At 40.1% G+C, this 24,044-nt stretch overlaps 1 protein-coding gene across 6 annotated transcripts in view; it reads right to left on the minus strand.

Annotated features, from left to right (window-relative positions):
- LOC133653691 (synaptotagmin-2-like) overlaps positions 1-24,044 on the minus strand; it is a 164,228-nt gene that overhangs the window by 10,963 nt on the left and 129,221 nt on the right. For 4 of the 6 annotated variants that reach the window (XM_062053254.1, XM_062053256.1, XM_062053255.1 and 1 more), the window contains 5 exons: positions 9,338-9,553; positions 8,852-9,012; positions 3,073-3,210; positions 2,672-2,839; positions 2,024-2,191 (listed from right to left, as the gene is read on the minus strand). In XM_062053254.1, coding sequence (XP_061909238.1) covers positions 2,024-2,191; positions 2,672-2,839; positions 3,073-3,210; positions 8,852-9,012; positions 9,338-9,533 — 831 coding nt within the window. In that variant the 5' untranslated portion in view covers positions 9,534-9,553. Of the gene's footprint in view, positions 1-2,023; positions 2,192-2,671; positions 2,840-3,072; positions 3,211-8,851; positions 9,013-9,337; positions 9,554-18,787; positions 18,798-24,044 lie in introns of those variants that run through there. The other 2 variants (XM_062053258.1, XM_062053259.1) reach the window with 2 other exon arrangements.

The following is a 24,044-nucleotide window of genomic DNA, read 5'->3' on the forward strand; positions in this document are numbered from 1 at the left end:
GACAGCAGAAGTTGTCGTTATTACTCATTACATACAGTCTAACAAACCTAAGGAGTAACCAAGTTTAAAGGTATCTTTAGATGCTATTGATAAAAATCAAAAAGCATGTTTTAAAGGCCTACTGAAATGATTTTTTTTATTTAAACGGGAATAGCAGATCCATTCTATGTGTCATACTTGATCATTTCGCGATATTGCCATATTTTTGCTGAAAGGATTTAGTAGAGAAAATCGACGATAAAGTTCGCAACTTTTGCTCGCTGATAAAAAAAAAGCCTTGCCTGTACCGGAAGTAGCGTGACGTCACAGGAGCTAGGATTCCTCACAATTCCCCGTTGTTTACAATGGAGCGAGAGAGATTCGGACCGAGAAAGTGATGATTACCCCATTAATTTGAGCGAGGATGAAAGATTCGTAGATGAGGAACGTTACAGTGAATGACTTGAGAGGCAGCGATGGACGTATCTTTTTTCGCTCTGACCGTAACTTAGGTACAAGCTGGCTCATTGGATTCCACACTCTCCTTTTTCTATTGTAGATCACAGATTTGTATTTTAAACCACCTCGGATACTATATCCTCTTGAAAATGAGAGTCGAGAACGCGAAATGGACATTCAGTGCCTTTTATCTCCACGACAATACATCGGCGAAATGCTTTAGCTACGAGCTAACGTGATAGCATCTTGCTTTAACTGCATATAAAAACCAAAGAAATAAACCCCTGACGGGAAGTATAGATAGAAAATCAACAATACTATTAAACCGTGGACATGTAAATACACGGTTAATGCTTTCCAGGCTGGCAAAGGTTAACAATGCTGTGCTAGCGACGCCATTGAAGCTAACTTAGCAACCAGACTGCACAGAGCTATGCTAAAAACATTAGCTCTCCACCTACGCCAGCCAGCCCTCATTTGCTCATCAACACCCGTGCTCACCTGCGTTCCAGCGATCGGCAGAAGGACGAAGGACTTCACCCGATGCGTTTGGTGGCCCGGAGACGTAGGAAGTCAAGGTGAAGTCGGCGGCTAGCGCGGCTAGCGCGGCTAGCGCGGCTAGCGCTCCAACAAAGTCCTCCTGGTTGTGTTGCTGTAGTCCGCTGCTAATACACTGATCCCACCTACAACTGTCTTCTTTGCAGCCTTCATTGTTCATTAAAAAAATTGCAAAAGATGTCCAGAATACTGTGGAATTATGAAATGAAAACAGAGCTTTTTGTATAGGATTCTACGGGGTACCATAACTTCCGTTACTCGGACTTCGTCACGCGCATACGTCATCATACCGCGATGTTTCAGCCGGATATTTCCCGGGAATTTTAAAATGTCACTTTATAAGTTAACCCGGCCGTATTGGCATGTGTTGCAATGTTAAGTTTTCATCATTGATATATAAACTATCAGACTGTGTGGTCGGTAGTAGTGGCTTTCAGTAGGCCTTTAATGTTGCTGTTTCCAAGTCTAAAGGTGAATGTGCTTTAGATCAGGCTGCTTGGCAAAAGAGCAATTATAGTTTGCAAGACTTTTGACAAGCTTGTGTCCATTTATCCTGAAAAACATTTTCAGAGGTCTTTGAAATAGACCTCTGACCTCCAGGAAATGAGAGTCAAATAGCAGCGGTAAGCAATGAGCTAAAAGTACTAAGCTGTCATCTCATTGTCCATTGCAGCTCCTAAGGCATTGGAAAGTGAGATTTACACAGGTACTACTGCATAGCCACCTTAGCTGGCATCCCTTACACATTCCCCCCGAAACCTCACTCGTCCGGGTCACAGCACTAATGTAACGGTGGTCATTCACTCAGTCTAGCTCTATGCTCAAATACACAAGCAAAAATCTCCACCAATGAGAGTCCAGCAGATCTCGTCAATGAGCTAAAAACCCTGAGCTGTCAACTCATTGTCCAAAAAATGAGGTTTACAAAACACCTGTTACATTTGCATGCTTCATAAGTCCACAAGAGCTGCAATGGAGGCAGGCAGTAGCTTTCAGAGCAATAATGCTACGGGCAGTAATCTATTACCTCTTCTTGGTCCGCACTGTCCAAGTCTCGCCACTCTTCGATCGGCTTTGCCAGGTCAAGGGTGTTCATGGGTGTTTTAATTTCACCGATGACATCATGTTTGGAGAAGCGATCAAAGTCATAGACCGACATAACCAGAGTCTTTCCTCCCATCTCTTGGAATGGGATCTACAAAACAGGAATCAATCTCATTTTAGTAAGTAATGGATTTACAGCACGCTTCCACAAATCATGAATGTAGACTGCAGCATTTTCAGACCACAACAATAATATTAGTCATGACTTTGGAATGGACCTTACAATTGTCAGGCTTAACACGCTATTCAAGCAGACCTGGCCTGACTTTGACAAGCCGTTTGAAATGTTTCATCGAGCTGTGTCAGCAACCTCCAAAGGTCGCCCCCTCCTTTAATTTGATTCTCGCCCACATTCTCCTTGTCAGCCACCTTCAAAATATCCGCAGACTTTTATCACCAGTAAAGGAAAGTGTTGGGAAAAAGGAGCTAAGCAGGTGCTAAGCTCTCAGAGAGATGTGAGGCAAACAGTCCAGTGCGGGAGCAGGTTTGGTCAAACTTGACATGAAAATGTTTAAATAGTAATAACGATTAGTAATGAGAACAAAGGGGACTACAAGCTGTCTCGGCTTACCTTGAAGACAAAAGTCTCATTGAAGACAGGATTGAGTGTTTTCTTGTGAACCTTAGTGTCATACTTCTTCTTCTTGTCTGGGAGAACAAAGACCTTGACGTAGGGGTCAGAGGTGCCACCACTGTCCATAGAGAGGAGATCAGCTGCTTGTAGGATTCCCACTGTCAGCTAAACATTTAATACATGTGATTAATTGTCAGTACATGTTTTTTTCTGGGGTGTGGTATGCTTTTGTTTTAGTCATCAACAACAAATATTAGTCCAAACGAAGGAAGGTAATTCACAAATACAATTAGAAGAATATGATAGTATTAGTACACTATTGAACAACATTATTTATCAAGTAGTAAACCACTTAAATAACTATGCAGACTTTTGTTCCCTACTGATCATGTTCTGACCTTGTTCTCCTGGAAGTCGTAATCAATGGAATACTGCAGCTTCCCAAGCTTCTCCTTCTCCTTCACCTCTTCTTCTTTCTCGTCTCCAGTCAATCCAGGTTCGACATCGTCCTCTTCATCGTCATCATCCTGTTGTTTCTGCAACGACAGAGGGGTGAAAGGTGGCAGAGGAAAGAGTGAGCAAATGGTTTGGAGTCTGCAGCTGTCAGCAGTCAGGTTAGTCACAACACCTACCTGACACTTACCCCACACACGCAGGTTTTACTAGTGCAATCTGTTCATCGATGACCACGGTTGCAACCTGACTTGATTTTACTATTTCCTGGGTGACACTATTTTCTGGGGGTTTTTTGTATTGCTATTTGACTATTTAAAAATGAGGCAGTGAAGTTGTCCTGATCTACAAAATAGTAGCAGAGAGCAATACAGGGGATTCAACAAAAATAACATAAGAGTTATTTAATACTGAGTAATACTTAGAAGTATAGAAACAAATAAAAAAATAAAGTCTAATGTAACAGCCATGCACTCACACGTAAACATTCTACATGTTCAAGCTATTGCAGAGCCAATGTATTCAATAAAACTAACTGGAAAACTTACTTTCACATGGTAATAGTCAACCACACAAGATATATACAGTGGTACCTCAAGTTAAAAGTGCCCCAAGTTAAGAGTGTTTTAAGATAAGAGCTGTCTATTGGCTAATTGTTCAGCTTTAAGTTGCAAGCAAACATTTGAGTTACAAGCATCAGTCATTATAATAATAATAATAGATGTTAAAGTTGGTGTGTCGAATGTCACATTGAACCTCGTAAGAGCCGACCAAAACTTAAGGTCTTAGTCACTAGCATTAGCTTATAGCTAGGAATGGACTTTGTTTTTCCAACCATAGGAAGGAAGAATGTGAGTGTACATGACAGCGCTAAGTAGAAGTGAATGATATTCATTGCCTTAAAGAAATAAATAATCACATACGTGACAGAGTGTGTAGCCAAGTTGGTGAAGTAGTTGGAGCGTATCACTGCTAGTCTACACCATACTTGAGCAGAATGAGTCCATCGCCAGCCAAAGATTTTTAAAATGATACTTTAACAACAGACATTTATCTGGGGAAGCTGCTGATGGGATGTTTGATGGAGAAGCGGTTGAAGAAGATACTGTAGCAGTCCACGCTCCAAGGAAAATACTATACATTATATTTACATTACCTCATAAAACTACCGTACTTGTTTGCAGTACAGTACATTTCATTGTACTGTTTTTCGTACAATAAGAGCTCTGTAACAGAACAAATTAAGCTCGTAAGTTGATGTACTACTATCTATCTAGCTATCTATATTTATATATATATGTATATATATATATATATATATATATATATATATATATATATATATATATATATATATATATATATATATATATATATATATATATATATATATATATATATATATATATATATATATATATATATATATATATATATATATATATATATATATATATATATATATATATATATATATATATACATATATATATATATATATACATCCAATTAATGGTTAATTAGCTAAAGTGTGCAATTGTACAGAATCACAACCTAAAGGGCAATATTTCAGTTCCAGAGTATTATTGCATTGCAGAGTTTGCCAAAAAGACAGGAGTTCCCTCCATCCATCCATTTCTACCGCTTGTCCCTTTCGGGGTCGCGGGGGTTGCCGGAGCCTATCTCAGCTGTAATCAGGCAGAAGGCGGGGTACACCCTGGACAAGTCGCCACCTCATCGCAGGGCCAACACAGATAGACAGACAACATTCACACTCACATTTACACACTAGGGCCAATTTAGTGTTGCCAATCAACCTATCCCCAGGTGCATGTCTTTGGAGGTGGGAGGAAGCCGGAGTACCCGGAGGGAACCCACGCAGTCACGGGGAGGACATGCAAACTCCACACAGAAAGATCCCGAGCCCGGGATTGAACTCAGGACCTTCGTATTGTGAGGCACATGCACTAACCCCTGTTACTGTTGCTATTTATGGTACACACTGTGAAGTATTTCTGGTCCAAGCTGTCACCAAAGGCAGAGTTACCTCTCTCTGAGAAGGACTGAAGTGCAGAGCAATGAGAACACCCAAGAAAGCCAAACTACTGGCGCAGTGTTTCCCAACATTGCGTATCGTTACTGAAACTGAACGCTGTTGAACTGACTGACATTACTGGTTGCTGTTCAGCTTATGACATGCTCACATAATTGCATGTTTACATTGATTTTGTTTGTTACTCTCATTGTACCTAAATTATTAAGAGATACTGTATGTAGAGGTCAAAGAGCAACACGCAGAGAAAAGAGATAACACATCCTCCATCTGTATCTCAATTGGTTGTTCAAAGCTTTAAAAAAAAAGCTCAAACTAAACTTGTTTTGTGCAGTACTCTGGCATTGGATTTGGTTCTAAAAAGGAAATGAAAAATACTGCCACCTGCTGGTTTGTAGGAATTTACAATCTCAGGTACCCCCTCAAAACAGTTATGCTTGCTTGTTTTGTAGTTTTTAGCTTTGTTCAGGGGCAACATAATTGCAAATCCTTTCAGCCGTCCTTCTTAGTATTACTTGCCAAAATGTGGCTTTCAAAATGCCCTTTCAGTTTGGATTTAAAAGTTTGAAATTTGCTGACTTTCCTATGGCTGTCATCTCGAGAAAACGGATGCCTTCCTCTGTAAAAACAACTGTAGGGTCCAGCTACTTTCTGGTGGGCTGAAAGAGGTGAGCTGGAACAAGGCGCATACACAGATAATACACACACTTCTCACTCGTTCTTACTCTCCACACACGCAATAGCCTTGCTTGCATGCAGACTCTCATGCACGCTGGACAACTCACACGTCTTCTTGTAAACGCCCACATTTGTCCTTATTAGTAGCATTCTCTATTTTTATTGTGGTAAATGCTTTTCATTCAAACATGCCAGGCCACACAATGCAGGGTATTTATTTTTGATGGCTGATGTAATGAATTACCTTGTCAGCCTGAAGATGGACAACTTTTAAAAGTGGGTTGATGTACACATTTTTGTAAGGACCAAAAATGTCTGAATTCATCATACTGCCTTAAATTTGTGTTTTGTTTTCCCCAAATTCCTAGACGTGGTATGTCTGAACGCCTGCCCTTTGCTTTACTCCACTGGGTGAATACCAAAAACAAGTATTGCCTGAGGTCACCGTGCAGTGACTGAGCTTATCTTAGGGCGGACTGAAATCGGGATTCTTTGGTTGAAGGCAATTTTGGGGCAAACATTCAGGCTCACCATTTCTCCTCAATGACTGTCACCTTTTTACGTTAGCAGCATGGGTCATCCAGGAAAGTTACTCTCAAGTCAAGTTGTGGCCATTCAATGTTACCTACTGCAAGGGCGTAAGCTGGTCTTTGTCAGAAGATACATAGCAAGGTTTGGTCTAACATGGAACTCTGAGCATGCTTGCACGAGTGGGGCGCCAGATTTAAAAATTAGTGGGTGGTCTTTCAATCTAAAATATTAAACTTTGATAGGGATTAGTAGGGAGATGCCACCTCTTGAGTTGTGTTGCACTATAACAGCCCACGATGATGGAAGCATGCCCAAAGTTCACTGGTGGGTTGCGTTGGAATGACAGTATCCAGTTTAGCCCTTACACATGCATGTTAGTGATCACTAGTGAATTGCTGAGTGCACTAGCCATTCAAAGGCTCAATCAGAGGAAGGGTTTCATATTCATTTCAAACCATTTGCATTAAAACAGGAAGTTGATGGAGGGGGGCGGAGGGGTCACATTTCTGAAGAGAACAATCTCTATCAAGACATAGCAGTTGGTGCTGCATGTCAGTTCAGTGGATTTTTGCGAAGCAGTTTAATTGTTCCCAAAGATTCCTCAAGCACCGGCAGCACCTAAGCTTGCGAAGAACTAAGAAAGCCATGGCACTCATTGTCATCATCATAGCAATCCGATCCCGCCAAGCCCAGCCCGCCCCAATGCTCCCCCCTCTGCACTGGACCGCGCTTACTCAGAGCGGCCAGAGAGGGGCTCCGCGTGCCATCAGACCTACCGTAGCCAGAGAAGTCCACCACAGTCAAGATACACGGAGCACATATGAGACACAAAGCAAGAAGGAGGAGAGCAGAGACAAAGGAAGAGATTGAACTCACAGCAGACACTAAAGAATGGTAATTACAGCAAATGCAGTCAGCTATATTGTAAAGAGTGAGGATAATGCCTGATAGGCCGCCTCCTCATTAGCACAATCAAATCTTGCGCAGCACATCCGGTGTGCCTGAAAATAACTTATTTTTAGACGCGTTACATAACCAAATGCAAGTCGTCAAATCATCACTGATGCATGTTCAAAATTAATCTTAAAACCTGCATAAAAACAATTGTTCTAACTGATAATTTTATAATAATTCTTGAAAGGTTGCGCCAACATCTGTTTGGGGCTGAGCTAAACAGAAAGGACATGCCATATTTTACTTAAATCCTAAAGTGAGAGAGAGAAACAATATCATTCATGACAAATACATCACATGGAATAAAATAGATAAAGATAATCATCATGGGTAAAGAGTGTTATTTTCACCTGTGGAAAATAAACCAACCTGGTTATAAAGCCATTGAATAGAGCCTTTGCTCATCGGTTATATTTCAAAAAGTTATATGGCCGTTTTTTTGTTGTTGTTTTATCTTGTGTTAAATATCTGCATGCATCCAGGTATAGGAATCAAGAGCGACCTTTTCTGAACATTGTAATCCTGCTGTTGACCTTATTAAACATGATCAGTGGTAGGCGTTTGCTGACAGCCGTCAATTCCTATGTCATTAAGCTCATCTCTTTACACTAGCTGGAAACAACTATGGTGTTGTTTACAATAGACTGTTTTAAACTGATAATGTAGCAAATTGGGTTTTTGACTGTTTGTGCACATGACTACATTGTTTTGAACATTTAAATCAGTGCTCAGAATCGTCGTTTTTGAAAACAAAACTTGTTTTTTCTTTGCATAAAAGTATGAGTATGTCACCACTAGGGGTGTCTCAAATCCAATACAACGTTTTCACTTTTGATGAATGAACATGAATTTGATAAGATACCAGCACGAATCATAGTATATACTTTTATTATTTAGTAGTGTAACATTTTACAAAAGGTTTGATCAAGTGAAATTACTCAGAGAACAAGTGTAGGTACAAACAAAAAACTAAACTATAAACAACAGTTTTTGTTTTTGAAGTGGAGTGTTAATTTGTTTGCTACATACGGCAATCTCTAAATTGGTATTGATAGCAAAAAAGGTATTTAAGGTAAAAACCAGGAGGAAAGGGAGTTTGTGTTTATTTTGGCCTGATTCTTTTGTAACTACGCATGAATTGAGTCATTTTAGTAATGTTGTCCTTTGTAAATGAAACGTTTTAAAAACTCAACCAAAAGCATAACAGTTCATAATGGGTCATTGTAATGTAAATATTACATTCGTAGAAAAGCTTCTGGGAAGATGTTTGCAAATCTTATGTCAGTTGATCTTATTGGCAGGCACTAAATAAATGTTGTTTTTTGTTGTTCACAGGTAATACAGTCTTTGGCCAGAATGTTGGCCTTGGTTATAAAAATCCATTCCTATCCCTGCATGCATCTCTATCCTAATTACAGTGCTACATTATAAGTAGCAACTATCTCAAAGGCTTTTATGAACCAGTTAAAATTGATACAATTCTCACAACCCCTGACGGTGTCACATACCTCTCCTCCTTTAAGGTTCTTCATCCCCACGTCACCCTTCCCCTTCTTTCCCTTCTTGTTCTTCTTCTTCTTGCAACAACATTTCTTGACGATGCAGAAGCAGCACGTTAGAATAAGTAAAGCAGCGACCACAGCTATGGCAATGATGGCCCAGGACGGCACTGAGGAGGGTAAACAGATCATTGTATAGGTGAAACATTTCCACCTAAAGATGAAAGAAGCAAATAGTTTGACATTTGACCAACCACTCATTGAGCTTGGTCCATGTCATGCTCCGGGCAAAACATATTTAGTAAGAGGTGCCAAGCTAGCGATTAGATTTAGAAAATTAGATTTCTGTGCTATTAGGAGGGGCAGTCACTGATCAATACTGAATAAAGTCATTATGAGGCAGCCAATGCCTGCAGCAAAAGAGAAAATCCAATTCGAAAATGTCTGCTTGGTTACATAGATGCAAGTTGATCAGAAGGTGGTTGTGTTACTCACATGGGATCTTATCAATTTCATTTAGAAACTTGTTTTTGATCTCATCGAAGGCATCGTTCTTGTTGACCGGCTCGGTTGAGTTGTCTGCAGAGACGAGAGCGACAGGGGCAGGAGTCACAGTCAAGGCACTGGCCCCTGTTGGCTTGGCAGCGACCATTGGCGTTGTCTGGTGCTTGAACAAGTTCCACTTAGTCATTTAGGCTGCACACAAAGTCCCTGAAAAACACCAAGAAAACAGTCATGGCACTGTTGTGTGCAGTGCTTTGTTTGTGTTTAACATGTGCATTCATGAACTTGGTTGGTTAAGAAATGCATGTTTGTACTGCTGCGAATTTGGATTTACCAAAGCATCTTAAAAGTAAAATTCTATTTATAAAAACAGGAACAGTGCTTATTAACATGTAATCGTGTTTTCTGGTATGAAGTATTTCTATCACGTAAGTTTGGTTTGGAACCCTACAAATGCAGCTCAAACTCCCTATATTAAAGCAATAGAAGTTGTTGGTAAGATGATGAATATAATGATACATTGAGTAGCTATACAAATGAATAATGAAACTACTGTATTTCCATTCCTTAAACCCTTTGGCCTGGTTCAATTCCATTTTTACCAACGTAAGCGTCATATTCTGCACAATGATTGACTATGGCAGCCTGTGTTTCAGCACTGGTTCCAACATGTTTCACCGGGCAGTGAGGTCAGTGGGCAATGATTTCAGTTCAGTCTGCGACAATATTTATGAGAAATAACTATCAATCCTCACTTGACATCAGGTTTGTTTTGTCTGCTTGCCGCCCAATACTCCAGTCAATGGTGCCTGACCAAAAAGGTCTTAGGAGAAATAAAAGGAACAACCCTACACTATTCTTTCGTGGTGTTTCCACAAGCCAAACAAATGTTCAATCAGAGCCCTTATCAGTTCCAGAAATCACAGTGTGACAAGTACAGCTGGACGAGGCCTGCCGCCGACATACTGATGACTGATTGGACAAGAGCAGAGAAGGGTGACAAGAATAACAAGAGTAGACTTGTTGATTTTATTAATGTCACAGTGATATAATAGAAAAGCAGAATATTCCAATTATTCCGTGCCAATCCTCCAAGTTAGTGCCAGAGATTCAGCTTCCATGTATTACCACACATGAATAATTCAGTTGTATCAGTCTGGCACTGAAAAGGATGAGGCAAGGATGAGCTCATGTAATTGAGGGTCACCTCAATACATATACAGTTTATGTCTTGACATTAGTTGAACTGCTGTTATCAAGGATGCTGTTATTACCTTAAAATACCTTTTTTAAACTGTAAATTTTTGGGAATTTTGCTCTTCATCCACAATTCCTGTGAGAGACAAGAACACACATGTATTTTTTTTCTGTGATGAGTGAAAAACTGTTAAATGCGGGTTTGGGTATTGAAATATGTACCTTTTGTTGAGCTGTGTCCGTGAGCATTTATTGTTAGTTGCCCAGTATTAATCAAAACTAGACCAACTGTATTGATGTTCTTGGATATGTGCTCAAGCATTGATCTGCCCTGCACTGAGGACGACAGAGAGGACGGACAGAGAGGACACAGACGTACATTACGTTTTATAACTGCCATTAGTCTTGCCTCACAGACATCTTTTGCCAGTCATTCTAGGGAAGCTACAACTTAATGAATAGCTTTTCCTATGATGGAAATAGCTTTGAGCTACTAACCAAGACAAGTGATGCACTAGCGTTTCAATGTTAATGTTTTCTAATTGCAGTGTTCCATGCTACTTTGGACATGATTTAAAAAAAACTAATTAATCATCAGTAAATCTTAACAACACTATATTAGTCTTAAACAGAAACGCAAAGAAAGGCCTGAAACAATACATCCACTCATTGTGACATTAGACTAAAACCACAAATGTTAACCTAATGGTGGCGCTAGGGGAAATGTCAGAGGATCTCCAGAGTGATTATGATGGATCCTCGAGACTCCACGAATGTTTGTAGAAAATCTCACAGCAATCCATCAAAGTGTTGTGGAGACTCTGCAGTCTGGTGTAAAGAGGCAGACAGACTTTATGAGCCACGAGGCTTGGAGGTAAATTATACTCGAGTAGGTGATACAACAGAAGTTACAGGAAAAGTTTTTCAACCCGTGAGGTAAGTATTTACCTTACCCTTAGAAGCCCAGTCTAGATTTTTTACTCGTCCCTCCCCAGCGTTTAACTTTTTCCCATCTTTTACGGGGCGGCCTGTCGCGACCCATCAGTGTTCTTGTTCTGTAACCCTGTACACTGTTTGTTTGTCTAAGCTTGAACGGGTTTGTGCTGAAAACAAAGTTTCGTTGTACTTGTGCAATCACAATAAAGACCTACCTACCTACCTACCTACTCAGTGTAAATAGGGCCCGGTGCAACAGTTGGACGACATTGTCAACACAAATCAGTGACTAAGTTTGTCACCAACAAATTATTTGTCGATAATAGTAATGGTGACATATATTTTTCCGGATGGAAACGAACACACGTGAGTTAGCGCAACCAGTGATCAGCGACCAGCAGTAACAGGAAGACACAAATGGCTGTAGCAACACCGCAAATGAAAACATTGAAAGTATGGGAACATTTCACTCTAATCACCTCAAAGCCACAAATAACTTGCTCAATTTGGAAAGTGGATTTAGCTTTTTATGGCAGTTTGTCTGTGATGTGGGAGCATGTCGGACAACTGGAGAATGCAGTCTCCGATTCTGCGCAAAAAGATAGTTAGCTTGTTACTTAGCTAGCTAACAACAGAGATATGCAGTTTGACTATCGTTTTAACCAAATTCCACCAGCTAAACTTTGACTACCTTTTTTTTAGAGGAAGCTTGATCAATTAGATTTTTGTTGATTGTTTTTATTGTTGCTATTTTGACAATATAATTGTGTACATTGTTTGTATCAGTACGTTACCTGTCCTTGCTTTAAAATTTACAAAAGTTTAACAGGTATTATTTTTGTAGCAGCCGGATGAGCAGCACAGATACGGGTTCAAATAAATATTTCTGAATGAAGTAGCCATCCTTGTTGCTAGTTATCTGCACATGTCTAGAAATAACTCTAAAAAACTGATGGCTAAATATAAACCACTGAATATGTATATGTTTCATAATCCGATTAAATGATTAAACGTAAAATAGTCAATGACTAATGGACGATCAAAGTCTTTGCTGCCGTAAGTGTAAGTATGGAATTGTACGAATGGAGACACAGCCCTAAATTTTACAGGTTTAGTGTGTAAATGAAGGCAAAGTATTACAAAAAAACTATATTTTAAAATATAGCGTACGATTTCAAAAGTTTACCAAAGTAAAGACACATGTTTTATTAATATTTGTCATCATAAAGCAGCTAAATCTATGGGGTACCTGCTGACAGTATCAAAACATATTGCAAAAATCTACTTAAACAACAAATACTTGTGTCAATGACAACAAGCAGATAAAACGGTGTGTTGCAATGGTGTTAGAAAGCCCATTTGACTGCTGCATTGACCTGAACATAAGAAGACATTTTTCAAAAAGTTGCAGCTGCATCTCTAAATGTCATTGATGTGTGTGAGTGACTCGCTTGGTGAAAAGTTTTTAAGCGTCACTTTTTGGTTTGAATGCATAAATCTCAACGCCAATCTTTGTCAGATTTTCGTTGGGGGAAAAAAAGTCTTGCATTCGGGTAAATTTGGTAATTTCTCAGCCATTCCGGGGAATATAATCCAGAGATTTTAGGTTGCGCTGAAGAGAATCAACATGCTCGCAGCCTACTGTATTTTAGTGTGCTTTGCTAACAAAGTTGTGGTGCCACTACTTTTCTTGACAAAGCTGTAAAAAGTACCAGAAAAATGAAACACCTTTACCATCAACAAGGTGTCAATGAAATGTTCAGGTCTCTCAATACGGTGTAAATCTTAAAGAGGAATAATTATGCAAAACCTACTTTTCCTACCTATTGGTACCTGTTGTGTATTTGTGATCTGCATAAGTCCCGAAAATGTGTAAGCAAACCATGTAGGCAGGGCAAAGATATTTACAAAACAAACTTGCCTTCTTTAATACTTCCTCCAAACAAACCATTTGGAATTTGCCCAACTTGTGACATTTTTTCAAGGTGTGACGTCAGCGGATATATCCATATATGGTAGAAGTTTACTTGTAGAGCTTTGTGCGAGTACACCATTATAGTCCGACGTTGTAGTCACTTAGCTCCTACTTTTTCTCTGGCCTCTTGTTGTGGGCAGACTGGCTCCTACATGCACATACATGCTCCGCTGTTGCCATTTCTAATACAAAGTAACGTTTAGTTCTAACTTATATCTATCTGTCAGTAGGGCTGGGCGATATATCGAGTTTGTAAGACATATTGATGTATTTTTAAACAAGATACGACTCAAGAACATTTTTTAATATTGATATGATTTTTTTCACGTTCAAATGACCAAACACGGCTTATTTGTTGTGTTCCTTGTTTTCCACCACAACACTCCATGGGCTATTAAACCCCTCACCTTCCTCCTTCCAAGATGTGCTTGTCGTCTCCCCCCCCACTGCACTGACCCACAACAACAACACACAAGTAAATATGGAGTCTGAATTTGCCACCAGCAGTGTGCCAGTGCCCAGCTAGTAAGTAAAACGAAAACTTCTGCATACCTGCCAACAACTACGGTTTTCCTGTAATGTAGACTGACCATACGTCCTCTTTTCCCCGAACATGTCCTCTTTTGCGGGGCTGTCCGAACTGCCCGGGCGGGGTTTCTTAAATGCCTCAAATGTCCGGTATTTTGAGTTAGGGTTGCGTGTATTTTCAATGTACGTCCAGGGTTAAGAAGGGGTTAAAAACAAAACAAATTGTGAAGGTGTGCGCACGCAGCAACATTCGTGAGGGAGGGGTAGAGACAGAGAGCGAGACAGTCGAGAGACAGACAGAACACAAGAGAGAAGCCGAAACATAAATGCAACTTCACGGATGATTTGCGGGAAAAGTATTAGTGTTTTCGTCCTTGCCGTGACACATGGAAAGCAGAGTGCACTGTGTGCATAGCAGGAACGTATATATCTGTGGCAAATAAAGAGGCCAACGATCTACAAGCCCATATCGACACTACAAAGCACAAAACAGCTGTGCAGGGCGAGAGCTCGTCTGCTGTTTTTTGTTTAAATTTAATTAACTTGTTTTTTGCATTATTTATGTTTAGATTATATACAAGAGGTTATTTTTAATATTTCTACCTCTGCACTTTTTTCCAAAACTGTGAATGTTACAGAATATAAGTGTGACTTATTTTGTTATACTGTCAACCAGTGTTGGCGTTAACACACTTTTTGTGTCTTTTTAACGCATTGAAATCAGAAAGGACGCAGATTTTTTTAATTTATTTTTTTACCATTTGCGGCCCACAGCTAATGTTTTAAAGGTCCACGGCACATTCTAAAAATACTATTAAAATAAACAAAAGCATAACAAAAGTGAAATAAAAACGCTTACAGGTGAAATATAATTTAGAAAAAGTTGGAATGTTGACCAATAATACAAAGCTGTTTTTTTTTCTTTCAAACGGTCATTGTTCAAAACATAATATTGAATCAAAATCAAAGTTATTATGAATTATTGACCTATCAAAGGTTCCGATTACTTCACATCAAATATTCCACTTTGAAAAATATTTTTGGTGGAAAATTTTGCATATTTTGTGTGTTTGCCATAAAAAACATAGTTTTGTTTGACAAAAAAGGGCGGAAAACAAACAAACAAACAAAAAAACAACATAAAAAATCTAAAGCATTTTGAAATGAGGAATAGATCTGAAGTTGATGTAGACTCCAGAGATTTAAGCGTTAAATATAAAATGTATGTATGCCCTGGCACACCATTATCATCATTTCATGACCGAAGCAAAACACTTTTTACACTTTGATACTGAAATAAATACACCTACAACTTTTTAAATAAAAACATAGAAAAAACTACCAGCAGCGGTAAAGTTTAGATCCATGAAGGAAAGAAGAAAGTGAATGAATGTTTATAACTGATACATTTACATATGCATACACATTTGTTTTCTTTTGTATTATTTTTTTTAATGAATTAAGTAACGTTTATGACAACCTTTTTCCAAAACACAATATAGAATGTGAGCTATAACAGGATAATGCATACATTTGTCATTTGTTTTCAAAACGCTTACAAAAAAGTGGGACCCCAAAAATTTACTGTGGGACCCCATTTTTATGACTTGATGGGGTCCCTGACCCCATTTTGAAAATTCCTAGCGCCAACACTGCTGTCAACAGAGGAGAAAAAATGCTTTATTTAAATAAATATATTATTTATAAAGCAAATTCGAGTATCATTGGCAAATGTTCACCTAGTCCTGGCCTTGGCGTGCTGCCCGCCTTGGCACGCATATATGTGTCCTCTTTTTGGGATTTCAGAATATAGTCAGCCTATGTAATGAGTAAGGTGTTTGATCATCCATTCCGGTGGTGGAAATTCGGTATTCAAATCAAAAATAATTAACTTAAAAATCAAAGCTAAGTAGCTTAACTACATTTCCCAGTAGCTTGGCAGTAGCTACGGAAATCGCTACTTGTTTAAAAATAGCGATTTTTACATAGCTTAGCTATTTTTAGACCCATGTAGCGGTTAGCTAAGCTTTATGCTACAAAAGAAGAGAGACTACTGCAACTCAACGGGCAGGGGATAAAATATACGGAAAAGATCAATGATTGGTTGGTTTAAGTATAAGAAATTCCATCATTGGTTGGTTGGTTTAAAATGATGAGTGACGATTGGTCAAGAGTAGGGAGAAACATTATGGACAGGCCAATCAGAAGCAAGATAGGGCGGGTCATCGAACCAGGAAGGGAAATCACAACAGACTTGCACATCCCAAATGTCGACGAGACAGTCGGAGAAGAGAAAAAAGAAAATTCAAGTGAAATGTACGCCGTAGTGACGAAGATCAAAGCCGCTGACCACTTCTAGGAGGACCACAGAACCGTACGTGTGTGACAGTCCATTACATCGTCGACTGGGAATTAAAAAGTGCCTGCCTGCAAATAAAAATTTTATCTGAGTTTGATACATGTTGTATTATTTGCACAGCTATGTTATTTATTTTATGTAGAAATAATATGGTACTATTTTATTTATGTTATGTAATTCTGTACTACTTAAACAGTTTATTTTATGTGCTGTTAATACCCACTTTGACTAACTGGGTTAATAAAAGTGCCACTGAATGTTTACAGTACAGTTGTCATTCAGTTGTCAAAAATCAATATCTTTAAATGTATATTTTCACAGAAAAATATATCGAAATATACCGTATATCGAATATCGAGTTTAAGCAAAAATATATCGAGATATATTTTTTCGTCCATATCGCCCAGCCCTATCTGTCAGTAGACTCCATATGGAAGCGCTAAAAACTACTACCTGGCTGGCGGGGAGAAGATGCAGTCAAAGTGGAGGCACGTAAGGAAGACCGCCCATAAAACAGTGTATCCTGAAGAGACGGTCAGAAAGTGGCTTGAAAAGGGTCTGTAAAACATAATCCATGCAACATTTTGACCAAAGAATCACCATTAAATGTTTTGCAGACCACAAGAAGTGTTCTGAAATGTAGAAAAAAACTAATCATAAGATAATATAATGTAATTGCAACTTTATCGTCTTAAACAATAGGCATGCTAAAACAATTGACATGGCATTGGGGGTTAACAATGCAGATCCCTTTAATCTAAAGTAATGTAAAAGGAGATTCTAACACTACAGTATTTTATAAAGATGAAAACAGCCTCATGCTGTGCACTCAAGCTCGCATACAGTACGATTTATAAAATGCTGCGGGTGCATATGGTGTCACATGATCAAGTTCTGTAGAGTTTATTGTAAGAATATTAGCGTCCAGGTTAGATCCAAGAGAAAACAACCCAAGGAGGGTGTGATGGAGTCATGCAGCTGTTCTATAACAACACAAGTACCCTGCACAGCAATTAATTAACTATTTGTTCTTGTTTTCTCGACCCTAACAACTTCCCTTGACACCACTACACAGCTGTCTGCAAGTGGCAAATCTGTGTTTGTGTGTGTGAGAGAGAGCAGATTAATGAGCATGTCTGTGTGTTTAAATGCAACCGTGACGTTCCATCCATACAAGACCTCAAACCACTTTAATCCTCCGATTCAAAATGGCTTCTGTCAACAAGAAGAAAACTGGTCATAGGGCTCATGCAACTGCAGCTACGGGCAACACTCAGGAGCAGTGGGGCGGCAAATTAACTATTGAATATTAGGCACTGTGAAAAGGTTGCTGTATTCAAAGTGAGAGAACAGCAATGGTTGCTCCGCTGTCACAGGTCGCCAGACGAGCCAGTCCTTAAAGATAAAGAGCAATCTGTGCAATGTGACCCATTGAAATCTCTCAGCCCACACTGAGGGTTCTGCCATCTGTGACATTATGTGGTTATTTGTGTGTGTTGTGGGTGGACTACGTGGCCTCCAGCTGAACTGTACCTACATTTCCAGCAAGTCTCACTTGTGTGACCACAACAGAATGCTGGGGTGCAATTCCCCTTTAAGATACTATAATGTCTCACCTAATTCACAAAAGCAAAAGGGTAGAAGCTGCATGTGTTTTCTTAATTGTTGTGCTTTTTTTTTCCATACAGAGAGACTCTTTCATCCACATCTTATTAAACTATTTTTGGTATCAGCTGTGTTGCATAAACAAAAGCATTTGGTTTGCAGTTGGAACCATGACTCATAGTGTTAAAGCTACAGGAAAAAACAGGGTTGACAATCCTGAGACCCATTTAACCTCTGACCTTTCTAGTCTCATCTAGACTGTAAAGTTATAATCTAATAGATCTATTTCAGAGAGTTGAGCTGGTGAAGTTGTTTCAATTACAGATCATTTGCCGCTTTGTTCCTGAGCTCCTACTACGGTAATTCAGTCCGGCTAAAATGGGCTTGGAGCTCCAAAAGTGGCAATGGTTTCATTTTGCCAAGTTCTAATATGATGACAGGGAAACACTGGTGGCTGCATTGCTTGTTATTTGCCACTGTAAGTTGAGCTCATGTGAGGATCATTGTCTGAGCTGGGTACATTTAGACGGAATTTCTTGACCATTTCTATTATCAACATTTACAAAATATCTATCATTTGCCTATAGTTTTAATCACTACTTCATCGCAAATTCAAAATGCATGAATTGAAAGCTGTGTTTTCAGCATCGGCTCTTTTAACAGTAACTGTCAGATTCACCTTTATGTGTATTTTGAGAAATGAGTGTCTATTGCCACGTTACAAAACAACGCTAACAAAACCAATGAAAATAATTCTAAATTAGGGTGCAGTCCTATAGGTTTAAGCTGGCATGGAATAAATGCTGCAGTAGCTATAAAAAATATATTTATAGTCACTTACTAAGTCTCATTCTTCTGTTGTATCAAAAGAGATGCATGGCCACAAACTGAAAAAACAACACATGGTGAAAATCCTGTGCAAGAGTACCCGGAGCTAAGCAACTGAAATAAGGTTTATGCCTTTGTACAACTATAATTACTGCACTATGACAAATTACATCTTGAAAAACACTTCCCATAACTACTAAGAGACGCAATGTGAACAAACATGGCACTGCAGTGTTCAGTGTCCAGTATTTGTTTCACACTCACACTGCTTGAATTATTTGGGGACGGCGTGGCGCAGTTGGCAGAGTGGCCGTGCCAGCAACCTGAGGGTTCCTGGTTCAATCCCCACCTTCTACCAACCTCGTCACGTTTGTTGTGTCCTTGAGCAAGACACTTCACCCTTGCTCCTGATGGGTCATGGTTAGGGCCTTGCATGGCAGCTCCCGCCATCAGTGTGTGAATGTGTGTGTGAATGGGTGAATGTGGAAATAGTGCGTCAAAGCGCTTTGAGTACCTTGAAGGTAGAAAAGCAAGTATAACACATTTACATTTACATTTTGGTAAAAAGTTACTGAATCAGTTTTCAAATGACTGAATCGTTTCGGATCATATCGTAAGAATATCGTCCCTAAATTGTATCGGCCACCACAAATTCTGAATGGAATTGTTTTTAAAACGAATCATTACCCCTTGTTGCTTCAACTGTCTTGTTTGCCTTGAAGCCAAAATATTTTCATATTGCGCTTTTTTTGCACCCTTTTAAAGGCCTACTGAAACCCAGTACTACCGACCACGCAGTCTGATAGTTTATCAATGATGAAATCTTAACATTGCAACACATGCCAATACGGCCGGGTTAGATTAGTAGTGGTTAGAGTGTCCGCCCTGAGATCGGTAGGTTGGATTTCAAATCCCAGCCGAGTCATACCAAGGACTATAAAAATGGGACCCATAACCTCCCTGCTTGGCACTCAGCAACAAAGGGTTGGAGTTGGGGGTTAAATCACCAAAATGATTCCCGGGCGCGGCGCCGCTGCTGCCCACTGCTCCCCAAAGGGATGGGACAAATGCAGAGGACAAATTTCACCACATCTAGTGTGTGTGTGACAATCATTGGTACTTTAATCTTAACCTTAATCTTAATCTTAAAGTGCAATTTTAAATTTCCCTCCAAATATTCTGCTGAAAACGTCTCGGCATGATGACGTTTGCGCGTGACATCACGGATTGTGCGGACATATTGGGACACCATTGTGGCCAGCTATTAAGTCGTCTGTTTTCATCGCAAAATTCCACAGTATTCTGGACATCTGTGTTGGTGAATCTTTTGCAATTTGTTTAATGAACAATGAAGACAGCAAAGAAGAAAGCTGTAGGTGGGATCGGTGTATTAGCGGCCGGCTAGAGCAACACAACCAGGAGGACATTGAGTTGGATAGCAGACGCGCTACCGTGAGTACACAGCTTTGGCTTCCAAACATTTGATTGCTTGCCCGTCCGTGCGTGCCGCTATGTGCATGTCACGTACGTAACTTTGGGGAAATATATGTGCTGTATGAACTTTACAGAGGTGAACGGTACTTTGGGCTGTGGGATTGAGTGTGTTGTGCGGGTGTTTGATTTGTATTGGTGGGTTATATGGACGGGAGGGGGGAGGTGTTTGTTATGCGGATTAATTTGTGGCATATTAAATATAAGCCTGGTTGTAATGTGGCTAATAGAGTATATATATGTCTTGTGTTTATTTACTGTTTTAGTCATTCCCAGCTGAATATCAGGTCCCACCCGCCTCTCACAGCATCTTCCCTATCTGAATCGCTTCCACTGCCCTCTAATCCTTCACTCTCACTTTCCTCATCCACGAATCTTTCATCCTCGCTCAAATTAATTGGGTAATCGCCACTTTCTCGGTCTGAATCGCTCTCGCTGCTTGTGGCCATGATTGTAAACAATGTGCAGATGTGAGGCGCTCCACAACCTGTGACGTCATGCTACTTCCGGTACAGGCAAGACATTTTTATCAGCGACCAAAAGTTGCAAACTTTATCGTCGATGTTCTCTACTATATCCCTTCAGCAAAAATATGGCAATATCGCGAAATGATCAAGTATGACACATAGAATGGACCTGCTATCCCCGTTTAAATAAGAAAATTTCATTTCAGTAGGCCTTTAAGTTGCCTCTTCTGCCATTCTCCCTCTTTTCTGTCTTTTCCTCTCTCTCTCTCACTCTGTTGTCACTCAACATGCGGCAATGTCGCCACGGCGCAAACAGCCTGCGCTTGAAAAACAGAAAAGTATCATTTTATTTTCAAAGGCAGTATAGTACCTTTTTTAGTCAATACTGCGGCACATTGTTAGTACTGGTATACCGAACAAGCCTATCTTCAACTAACAGTTCAATGAGTTGTCACTCAAAGTTCTCCCTCGCAGTTTTGCAGCTGTCTGACATCACGCAACAATGGCAGAACCCACAAAGATACACTTAAGAACAGGGGTGCTCAAAGAGGGGCATGTGGATATGGAAATAATTAGTTGCACACAGTATTACTTACACATACAAAGTCCCCAAGTCATATAAGAAAGTATCCAGTAACAAACGTTCCCGCATCTTTTAACTTATTGCATCATAAGCTTGAAGGTGCCATATGTAGGAATGTGGCTATAAATGGTACTGCAATCACAGTCAAAATTCTGTAGTCCCCTCCGACTCTCCATGACGGAGGTTGCCAGATATGCAGCCGAATCTGAATCCTACTCCAAGGAACTTCAAATGGCAATCGATGAGTCCTACGCTGTAGGTTTCTCTTGTTTATGTTTCTTGCAAGATGGTTTACTAAGAAATTATGCCACATTTTACTGATGTCGATTAGCCAAATGTATTTGTGAAGTTACGCAGTAATATTTTCGTCGGGAGTCGGGACAGATTGTCGGCATTACCCTGCTAAAATGTCTCGTTTGACCGCACGGATCACTATTGAAATAATTATATCTAATATATATCGCATAGGGGCAGCACGGTGATATAGGGGTCAGTGCATGTGCCTCACAATACAAAGGTCCTGGGTTCGATTCCCGAGCTCTGGGTCTTTCTGTGTGTAGTCTGCATGTTCTCCCTGTGACTGTGTGGGTTCTCTCCGGGTACTCCGGCTTCCTCCCACCTACCTGGGGATAGGTTGATTGGCAACACTAAATTGGCCCTAGTGTGTGAATGTGAGTGTGAATGTTGTCTGTCTATCTGTGTTGACCCTGCGATGAGGTGGCGACTTGTCCAGGGTGTACCCTGCCTTCCACCTGAGGGCAGCTGGGATAGGCTCCAGCAACCCCCGTGACCCGAAAGGGGACAAGTGGTAGAAAATGGATGGATGGATATATCGCATAGGCCTATTTTGATGGCAAGCCAAGGCCAACACTAACATTTTTGTTCAGCATAACTCCATGTTGCATCCAGCCTGACACACTGCATTCTCTTCCATGTACGCACATCACCATCTTTCAGTGCAGGGTGCAATTCTATGAGCCAACCCACGTTCCACAAAAAAACACGTTACGCATAAATCATATAGCCTAGTACCATGTCAATACACAAAGTAGAAAATCATTACATGTAATGCATTACATTGTGCCAAGCAAATACCACCCCATATGTGTTTGATGCACAAACAGTACCAGAAAGCGCAATTGGTCGTGCTAATGTTGGAACCCATTTCCTCAGCGTATTGGCATATTGACAACGAAATAGGCACTGACACTACCCATATGCACACAGGTTTTATTTGTCGAAAATGTTTTGCACTGTCAGTTGGATGACACATCGACTTACAGGCTAACGGGCATATATTTCCCCCGTTAGCTTGTATGTCCATGTGTCATTGACCGGGCTGGCATGCCAAGCTACACTAGTGTGATGTTGCTTCGCTCCTAAGCATTTGTTGCATGAACATACTAGCTTTGTTAGACAAGATCATAGACTCTATTGGACAATATAGTTTACATACGAAATGTCCATTTCCATTTATTACAAGTAAAAAGAAACCGTAAATGCCTGACTTACCTATCAAGGAGGAAATTAGCAAATTTGGCGTCAGATTAAAAAATCTTCTCCGCCTTCAATCGTCTCCATCTTTCAAAGGCATCCCGATACAAATCCTCGTTTTGTTCCTGGCTTTGTCATACATAAGTTGAGAATCGTAACGACGCCTTTTAGATTTACTAAGGTCTGACATGTTTAGTAACTTTACCAGTGGCAGTAGCTCGACAAAGAGGGCGGTGCGTAACTGGCAACCTGGATGTGACACACTCACTGACTTTCTAATTGGTCAAACGGTGGAGGGCGGGGCATCAAAATGAAAATAATAAAAAAGTTTCGGGACCGTAAATCAAATTTTGAAATGAGCATATCCCGGCTGAATTACCGTTATCAGTTATAGATGTATTCGAAAAGAACATTATTTATTAATGCCTTTTGACATATCAGGGCCATTTAATGATGACTTGACATTAAATTATTACATATGGCACCTTTAACTTCATGAATTATTGAGGCCACTAGGTATCATCAAAAAAAAAATCTTACCACCCCATTTCAATTTAAAAGACAGCATAAGTCCATTCCAGACGATTAATAATAAATACGTTAGTGTTAACATGGAGTTTTGGGCAGCATGATGTAACAGGGGTTAGTTGTGCCTCACAATACGAAGGTCCTGAGTTCAATGCCGGGCTCGGGATCTTTCTGTGTGGAGTTTGCATGTTCTCCCCGTGACTATCTGGATTCTCTCCGGGTACTACGGCTTCTTCCCACCTCCAAAGACATGCGCCTGGGGATAGGTTGATTGGCAACACTAAATTGGCCCTAGTGTGTGAATGTGAGTGTGAATGTTGTCTGTCTATCTGTGTTGGCCCTGCGATGAGGTGGCGACTTGTCCAGAGTGTACCCCGCCTACCGCCCGAATGCAGCTGAGATAGGCTCCAGCACCCCCCGCGACCCCAAAAGGGACAAGCGGTAGAAAATGGATTGATGGATGGAAAATAATCTGAATCTCTTGTTAAGGAAGGGTATTTTACTATACCTTACTCAAAACAAACAATCCACATCTTGTTCTTCCTGTGGAGCACCAGAAGATTGGGAAAACCAGCATTGTGGTGGAATATTTTTCTACAAAAGTGATCACGACTACAAACTAAAAAGATGACAGATTCTTGGTAGCTCCACGGCTATCTGCATCAGAATTGCTTATGCAACCATTCATCTACTCGGGCATCCCGCCC

This window comes from Entelurus aequoreus, linkage group LG07, assembly GCF_033978785.1.
Source record: "Entelurus aequoreus isolate RoL-2023_Sb linkage group LG07, RoL_Eaeq_v1.1, whole genome shotgun sequence".
Classification (NCBI taxonomy): Eukaryota; Metazoa; Chordata; class Actinopteri; order Syngnathiformes; family Syngnathidae; genus Entelurus; species Entelurus aequoreus.